Source organism: Bombina bombina, chromosome 4, assembly GCF_027579735.1.
Source record: "Bombina bombina isolate aBomBom1 chromosome 4, aBomBom1.pri, whole genome shotgun sequence".
Classification (NCBI taxonomy): domain Eukaryota; kingdom Metazoa; phylum Chordata; class Amphibia; order Anura; family Bombinatoridae; genus Bombina; species Bombina bombina.
In genome coordinates this window covers 396,184,012-396,194,011 of record NC_069502.1, presented here as the reverse complement: position 1 = coordinate 396,194,011, position 10,000 = coordinate 396,184,012, and the positions used below count along the sequence as shown (strand labels likewise).

At 33.6% G+C, this 10,000-nt stretch overlaps 1 protein-coding gene across 1 annotated transcript; it reads right to left on the bottom strand.

The window, feature by feature from the left end:
* Nucleotides 1–7,692: 7,692 nt before the first annotated feature.
* On the bottom strand, nucleotides 7,693–9,697 carry SOX2 (SRY-box transcription factor 2). Its single transcript, XM_053709037.1, has one exon. It carries the CDS (start codon nucleotides 9,511–9,513, stop codon nucleotides 8,587–8,589), a length of 927 nt encoding a protein of 308 aa, XP_053565012.1. The 5' UTR covers nucleotides 9,514–9,697; the 3' UTR covers nucleotides 7,693–8,586.
* Nucleotides 9,698–10,000: the final 303 nt, after the last annotated feature.

Below are 10,000 nucleotides of genomic sequence, written 5' to 3'. Positions count from 1 at the left end.
CATTTCTTTAAGCAGTCCTGACATATGTATTTTTCATATGTGTCCCTATTTAAAGTGACAATATGGTCAGCCTATATATATATATATATATATATATTATATATATATATATATATATATATATATATCATATGCATAAAATAAACTTTACAATAGAAGTTTAAGGTCTATCAGTTTTAGGTAACCCAATTCATTATCATTACCTAAGAAGGTCGCTTCTGAAATGACAGTGTGTTGCTAATAAAATATTCCTCTTGGATTTGATGATCATTCAGAGATAAGATTTTCCATTTTATTCTGTGACCTAGAAAAGATAAGGATATTATAATATGCCATTTAAGATATGTGATAGAGTATTTATCCATAGGACAACTCTGTTCACTGAAGGAGTTTTGCTTCCAATTCCCTGACATATTTCTTACAATTTAATAACTACACATTTGCACTGGATGAGAGAGAAATAACTTAATTCTCTTGATCTAAGTAGCAAAACAATAATGCCTGGCTGAAAATGTGTGCGCTTAATGGCTTAGAGTTAAATAATCATTTGCAAAGTACACTAGAAGTTGATGCCATTTGTCTGAAGATAAAACTTTTACGCTTACATGAGTTTTTATAAGCAAACAAGAAGCAATTTTCGCAGTGCAATGCTCCAGCAGGTCTACCCATAAGTGCTAATCTGTTCCTAGCAGGCGCAGGCATGAGAGGGAACCTGCAAACAGGTGACAGTGACAACAGGAAAACTCTATTATTGCACCTGTCATAACTGCAGGCAGAGAAGCACTTGGTAGGAAAGGGTTAAGTTACCAAATGTGTCTGTTTACTCATATAACTGCAATAAATGTATTGATTAATTGCAGCTGCCATTTAATATAAGATTATTACGCATTTCTTTAACACGTTATTTTTTGGTAAGCAGAACTATTAACAGTGATAAACAATATTGATTGAAGCCAGTATCTATATATAGTGATAGTTTAGCTAAATGACAACTAGATAGAAATGCAACATATGTAAATAGCTAAATCAAGATAAGATAGATAGATAGATGATAGATATGTGCCTTTAGATAAAAAGCGAATACTGTTGTAAAGAATTTCTGCTTTCATACAGAGGATGACAAATCCTGTGTTTGTTATACAAGTGACAAATGTTCATTAAAGATCCCTTACTGGTGGTACTGTATAGCCACTGTGTGAACAAAAAACTGTGTAAGAAAAAAAACCTCTGAAAGTGTGAGCTGATGCCATGCTGGCTGGCAGTGTGTGGTCTATTGTGGAGAATGTGCTTTTTTGGCTGAACACACAGCCCCCCTCCACCTCCTCCCATCCCCCAGCACCACTGCACCTGCACTGGATAAGAGAGCTACTGGCATTTACCAGAACAGTCTGTTGAGTTAGAAGACATCTCTGACAGGACTCAATTCATCCCATTTCTTCCTGCTTTTCAGCCAGCACAAAAAATGAGTATTGCTCATCAGAGAAGGTTACAGAAATCCTACAATGACATATAATATATTTGCAGCTCATTTGGGATATCATTAGTAGGGGAACATGGTCCATACCCATGTACTAGCTTTCAAAGGTTAAGTAATCGCTCAATTTAAATGTATAGCAGTATAATAATTCAAAGTATTTGATTGTGATTGATATATGGATTTTTCAAATGACCAGGATAAGTATGTAGAGAGCACAGTGATATGGGAATACACTTCATGGACTCAGAGAATAACAGGAGATTCTTCTATACACTTATTGTAGGAAAACATCACTAGATACATAATCAAAACGTATTTAGGGGACTGCTCAAAGAAACATCACTTGACGCCTGGCTAAACCTTAAGAAACTGTTGCTTTCCAATTAAATAAGACAATTAAATAAATATAACAGTATATAACAGTGGTGTATAGAAGCTTGCAGTAGAATTGGTTACAGTTACAGTTTTAAACCTTTCGAAATGTTATATATTTTCACAAATACGATAAATCTAACAATAAGTAAGGGATCTAACCATACATTTGTTTAGTGAGTGTGTATATATATATATATATATATATATATATATATCCACACACACCTATCCAGTGCTGAATGCAATATTGTGTTGTGACACCAGTTTCTCAATGAAGAATACACACAATATATTTATGCTCTTATGCGTTTCATTCTCACACATATTAAGTATATAAATCTACTTGATCAAATTTTACAGATTAGGTGATATTATGACTTTATATGACATGATATGTAATTTATTATTTTGTGATTTTAGATATTACGCAAAATTAAATAAAGGTGTAGAATTAGGTCCCAAAATGTAAACACTCCATTCTTAATATAAATCAAATTGTTAACCCTAACAGATCATACAAAATGGAGCTATAAACCTGCCCAAGGGAACGAAATAATATTGATTTATTAAGATCGGTTTAGATAATGTTAAACAGATTTCACATGATACAAATAATAATAAAAACAATAATTGAATAGCACTTTTATCAAATAATACAGACCTGTTAAAAATATATCGAGAGATGTGTCCAAATAATTGGTTTATTTATAACAACCAAAGGAGGTTGGTTATTTTTTTTTTTTTTTTTCTTTTCTTTTTTTCTTTTTTTTTTGTGTCTTTACAATGACCAATAAAACATATACACAGAGGAAAAATAACGTGCCCTTATTCAATCGCTTTCTTAAAAATAACATACATATACAAATTCAAATTTCTCCAAACAATTCTCCAATTTATACCGCTTTTAAACCATACATTTACCTTTAATAATTATATATTAGATATATATATAAATAAGAGAAGAAAAAAAAAATAGAAAACTACTCGTTTCTAAAAATACTAATATCTACCCTGATTCTCCCAAAAAAAAGTGTGTGTGACGTCACGGGGATTATTAGCATAAAGCAGGGGGAATAAGTCAGTCTGCTTGAAGATGATAAGGGTCTCCTGAGGAATCCAGTGCTTTCCTTAATACATTCATTATTTCTCTGTCTTCGGCAATTTTGCAATTTGTAAGAGCTTAAGAAACCGTCATTCCAGTAGAATGCAGAGTGACACATTTGAGAGTTGTTCTTATTGCAAAATTGGTTAGAGAGAAAAGCCCTATATTACAAAGAAAATGGTAGGGAATAATACATCGCTTTAGGCCACGTGTAAAATGCAATATTTGTATATATCAAATGAATATACCTTTGTCCCTGACTTTATATTAAATGCAAAGGTACGGTACTTTACTTCACATACAATGTTTTTTCATTTGAAGATAAAATGCTCTTAATTTAGTTTTTTGAGTAAGTAAATATAGGATTTAGTATTTTATTTCACACTAATAGATACCAACCAATGCTCACCATTGATATATTTATTAAAATGTGATTCATAGCATAATTTATTATCTACACTAATTTGAAAGAAAGTAATTTTATTACATTAATAAGAATATTTAATTAAATAGTGAGATTACTGATAAAATGATAATGTTATCACTGAATAATCTGTATTTTGATAAAGAAAAATACATTTCTGGGAATAAATTTATAATGACTATATTACTCTTTGGTAACCAATGGGTTAAAGAAACATACCTACTTTTTTTTAAGCCTAAGTAAAATGTGAGTGTCTTATAAATAATAGGGGCACGATTAGAATTTAGGGTACTCCCTAAACTCCAGGATGGGGAAAATTGTTTATGACGTCACATAAACTGGCCCAAGATACAATTCGAGCATCATTCAGGTGTAAATTATCTTTAATTTAACCTTAGGCAGCTACAGAGATAACTTTATGCCCTTATTCAGAGGCCAAGTTCAAAATGGCAATAACAGTAGTTGTCATCAAGATATGACAAGATCATACAAATTAAAAATAAATGTATGCAATGAAAGGAGTTCGTCATTAATTAAGCAGATATATGTGATGATAAATTGGCTACAGTTCAATTATTATTTTGTAATAGGTCAATATAACCTAAACAATGTCAGTTTGATCATTATTAATAATATCATTATCATATTTAATACATATATCTGGTTAATGAGAACGAATTTAAATATAAAATGCAATTTGTACCTGCATATTTAAGAATACACTATTTTAGTGAATTAACAACATAGGGTTGAATGAAAATAACCTAATCTCACCAGTGGCACACTAAACATATATTAGTTGTATGCAAGACGTAGTAAAATGGCATTAAACGCATTTGAAACAAAACTGATATATTTCCGATTAAAAAATGAGTCTAAGAAAAGGGTTATGAAAAGAAGAATTTCACAAACACCATGAACCAAATGCACCTTATGCAAACTTAAGTTACCCTAAACCATTCCAATGGCAACATCTTACTTATCTATTACAGGAGTCAAGCACACTACTAGCCCAGAAATATCGCCTTATCCCTTAGGAAATGAACAACAGATTTGTAAGCAGACAACTTATTTAAACTTCCAAAACATATTCAGTGTCAAGAAGCAGAAGTTGAGTGGGATCTGCCTTTATGGATATAAGTCACCTGGGCTCTACCCCCTGGGGCTTCACTACTGAAATAATGTGAGAAAACTAGCAGCTTAGAACTGTCAATTGGCCCCAAGCACTCAGCATAGATAAACTGAGAGAATCTGAGGGCTAATTGCCATTTCCTTTAGTTTTTCCAAGGTTTAGTACTTTGACACCCAACTGCCTATTACCCAATAGTAGCTTGTACTGAAAACTAATATAACACATATAAATGCACTCCCACGCATATAAATTCACAACGATAACAAATGACTGTTCTTAATTTGATAAAATGTATATAATCATTTGAATGTGTGTATATATATATATATATATATATATATATATACTGTATATATATATATATATATATATATATATATATATATATATATATATATATATATATATATATATATATATATATATAAAACGTACCAAAATGGATTAGCACTCTCACCTTATACAGGCAACTGCCAGGGTTTCAGGAAATGTGGATTCAATTCAAATGCAACAAAAATATCCGCACTCAATGGGCATATATGGAAAAATTTTTATAGAAGTGACGTTTCTGGGCACAACACCCCTTCCTCAGACCAGGTCTGAGAAAGGGGTGTTGTGCCCCAAAACCTCACTTCTATAAAGTTTTTTTCCATATAAGCCCAGTGAGTGCGGATATTTTTGTTGCATATATTTATATATATATATATATATATATATATATATATATATATATATATATATATATATATACACACACACACACAGAAACACACACTTATGTAAACCATCACTCATTAAAAGGGTAATTCCCTTGCACTTGATATGCGGTTTTAAGATATAGCTGATTCTATTGTATGAAGATACCAGATTGCAAGAGGTTGTCAGTTGTAGGAAAACATAGTGTAAGAACAACGAATTTAGCAGCCTGTATAAATAATTAATTGAACTGATGCTCTATGACCCCTTGAGAGTCCAGCAGGGACCCGTTTGTAGCTATAATGTCTCAGAGTGAGCTCTTGTCAAATATGCATTTAGCAGTTAATATGAGCCCCTGTCCCTGGAGACTGTGTGTATTACTGACTATCCTGCCTTGCCAAGGGAAACTGATAATCTTTTCTTCGCAAAAAAAGAAAAAATACTGCTCTCCCAAAATCCTTCTAAAATAATATAATCACATCACTAGATTAATCGTATTTCTTTATAAAGTAGGTAGCTCTAGTTCAAACCAAAAAGGCACAGATTATCAGACTCTTTACACACACACATATATATATATATATATATATATATATATATATATATATATATATACACACACACACATATATACAAACACATACATATATATATATATACACACACACATATATATATATATATATATACACACACATATATATACAAACACATACATATATATATATATATATTATATATATTTACACATACATACATATCTATACATTATATATATATATATATATATATATATATATATATATATTTACACACACACATACATACATATATACAAACACACATATATATATATATATATATATATATATATATATATATATATATATATATATATATATATATATATATATATATATATAAAAGATTGCTATTGGTGAATCAGTTATATTTTATGCAAGAAGAAATTCCACTATCTTTCTAAATGAAGCTGTTTCATTAAAATGTGTTCACTATAAAATAATCACACATATACATACACAATAATATAATTTTCATTAAAACGCGTCCACTACAATAACATTTAACTTATCCCACTTATAAATACACAAATACACTCACACATTATTTTGTCTGAAGTTGATCACATTTGCACAAACCATAACCTATTTCCCTCTTTTCTCACTTTTTGGTTTAAGTTGGATAATTTTTTTACCAAATTGCTCATCAATTGATATTGTAATGCGCATTATTAATGTGTTGTGAATGTCACAGAATCTTCCATGTATATTCAATAAAAGACTGAATATTGAACGGACTATAACATTTAAAGAAATCTTTTCAGAGGATCATGCGGCCCACTTTCTCAATCAAATAAGAAAATTATTACAATATACACCACATCCATTTTTTAAAAACATGATTTATGTGATTTAACCAGATATTGCAAATATTTTGATATTCATTCAGTTTGACTGTAAAAGTTTCCATTTTAGTATAACTATAGCAGTATATTAAATAATCAATCCATTATCTACCTTAAATGATCACATATGAATTCCAGTCATATACATGAAAAAATATAAATGAGTTTACTGAGATAATTTGCTACATTAAATATATTGACTTGGAATTCAAATTGCAGCAAACTGGATATGATTTTAAAATTAAATTATATCTGTGTCCTCAAAAATCAATGTGCGAAAAATGATTCAAGTGCATTTGATTAATAACACCCTGGCCTCCCATTGAACCAAGTAACAAGTGCACCAGATGCAATTGCCCAGCCTCAAAATATGAGTTAGTTTATAGTTAAACTATTGTACAGTTCAAAGCATTAAAACTTCAACTCTACCTCAATAGCTGGCTGTTTCTTCTGCATTTTGGCCGAGGAAGGCTTCAGTATCAGCTGGAGAAATTATCCAGGTATATTTTGCTAGCGTTGGGCCCTCACTGGCAATTTAGAAATAGGATTAAAACATCTGTAATAAGCAACAGAGATAACTTTTGTTCTAAGATGGGAATACAAACTAGTAGGTCTGCTTGATGAGTGCATTTAAACTGATCCACTTTATCAAGAAATGTCAAAGCAACGTTTACCTTGTAATGCAGATAGATGTTCCATTATGTAGGTTTCCTGTCATTCCCAAAGATCATTGTAAAAACATTTAGATTACTCTATTGTTGGAATGTATTCGTTTACTAAACATAAACGAAACAGATAAAATAATGTGGATATGATACCTATACTCGGATTTGCTATTCAAAAATTATATATATAACTACATTTTCTAAAGTTGCTGTTTAAAATAAAATTTCTACCTTCAAACAAACAAAAAATAATAAAATAAAAACCTATACAACAAAAAGACCCCACAATTATAAAATATTGATTTTTTTTAACAAGATCATAGTAAATACATCATATTATTAACTATTATTATTATTATTGTAATAAATAAATAAGGCAAAGACTCAACAGGGTGTCAGATTCCATATTTCAAAAATTTATTTATCTCAAACTGTGCATAATGGAGTAAAAACTTAAGTTGAAAATGTACCTGTTATAAGGGTGGTATTAGTTCAAATATATACATGGACTTTTCGGCTAACTGATTAGAATAAAACAGAGCCGATTCTTTAAAATACATCTACTGAAAAATGAGAGGGAAAAAAAAAACCTTAAAATATCAGCACAATAAATTTACATAAATGTTACAAACCATAAGAAAATATTTCAAACACAGTAGTTTTATGTTGCTTTTTTTATCTGAACAGGATGAAAAGGTTGATACAGACTATTATAAATTAACAACTGTTGGATTGATTACGGACACTTTTTGCTTTAAACAATCAGAAAAATAAAAATAAAATGAGTACACTTTGCCCTTTTTAAAAATGGAAAACCAATGAATTGGTTTTGCCAGTACTTGTCATATTATATATTTTTCAATTTCTTACAATTAAGCTAAACGATTAAAATGTCCAAATGTAAAAAACAATAAAGTGTCCCTTTTCTGCAGTTTTCCCTAAATAATAGCTGCACTGACCTAGGACTTTAAAAGGATTGGCAAACTGGTAGCTTATAAACAAAGGGCATTATTGATTGCCAAGTTTATGTGATAAATACTGTACAAAAGTTGCTTGCAAATAATAAAACATATTTCATCACTTTTGAGACTAGCTCTAAATATTATTGGTAAAGGGTATTTTGCAAACTTTTCTGCAAAGTTCCTACCTAGAACTTTTTTAAGTTTTGTGTAGTTTTCTTTCTCTGGTTCTATACAAGTTCGTTTCCCCCTCCCCAGATTTTTTTTTCTCTGTACAAAAATAGTCCAAAAAAAAAAGAAGTCCAAACTCTAACAAAAGTTTCTTTTCTCTCACATATGTGATAGAGGGAGAGTGCCATTGATGGCTGTGCCTGGTACAGATGCGCTCTGATAATGCTGGGACATGTGGAGTCTGCTTTGGGCAGATGGCTCTGGCACTTCTGCCCCAGGTAGGTACATGCTGATCATGTCCCGGAGGTCCCCAGCCTGGCATGGAGCCCTGGAGTGAGAAGAAGAGGTGACTACAGGTGGGCTGGAGCTGGACTCTGACTTTACTACGGAGCCCATGGAGCCCAGAGTCATCCCTGGAGCCCCTTGCTGTGAGTAGGACATGCTGTAGGTGGGCGACCCGTTCATATAGCTCTGGGAGGTGGTCATGGAGTTGTACTGGAGCGCACTCACGTCGTAGCGGTGCATGGGCTGCATCTGAGCCGCGTTGTGGGCATTCAAGCCCGGGTGTTGTGGGTAGCCCAGCTGCTCTTGCATCATGCCATAGCCCCCATTAGTCCAGCCATTCATATGAGCGTAGCTGTCCATCCTCTGGTTCACCCCAGCTCCTAGACTCGCCCCTACCCCAGAGCTCATGCTGTTGCCCCCGGGAGCCAGCAAGCCCCCAGGCAGGGTGTACTTATCCTTCTTCATCAGGGTTTTGGTTTTCCTCCTGGGCCTGTATTTATAATCCGGATGCTCCTTCATGTGCAGGGCACGCAGCCTCTTGGCTTCATCTATGAAGGGTCTCTTCTCAGCCTCGGACAGCAGCTTCCACTCGGCCCCCAGCCGCTTACTGATCTCCGAGTTGTGCATCTTAGGGTTCTCCTGGGCCATCTTCCTCCTCTGCCCCCGGGACCACACCATGAAGGCGTTCATGGGTCTCTTGACTCGGTCCGGGCTGTTTTTCTGGTTGTTAGAGGCTGAGTTGCCCCCTGAAGCCTGCTGGGGGGCAGGGGGTTTGAGCTCGGTTTCCATCATGTTGTACATTCACGCACTTTTTCTGGGAGCCTTTTGCACACAAGAAAAATAAGAGAGTGAGTCCCCTCCAGTAAAGTGAGTGCTGTAGATTCTCCCAAACTCCCTGCTTGTGGGATCTGTCTCTGCTTCACTCAGACAGCCAGCAAACTACTTTTCATCCCTGCGCGTTTGACAACTCCTGCTACTTTTTTGAAACAAGTTAATAGACAACCATCCATGTGATGGGGGCTGTCAGGGAATAAATGGGTTTCCACTGTCCAATCAGAGCGCGTCTCCAGCTTTACCCAGGTCGGCGCTCTGCTGGGTTTTGCATGAAGAGGGGCGTGTCCAGAAAGAGGCGGAGCTGGCCTGCACCCTCCCTGACCAACCAATAGGAGCTGCGCATTGTCAGCCTGGGGGCTCACTACCGCAACAGGTCACACACGCCTAGAGGAGGAAGTGGGGGAACTGTTCCTTATTAATGCATTTGTGAAACTTATTTAGGGCAAAGATATGA

Bases quoted from the DNA above. Each gene is read 5' to 3' on its own strand.
- SOX2 (XM_053709037.1), bottom strand. From the start codon at position 9,513: ATGTACAACATGATGGAAACCGAGCTCAAACCCCCTGCCCCCCAGCAG.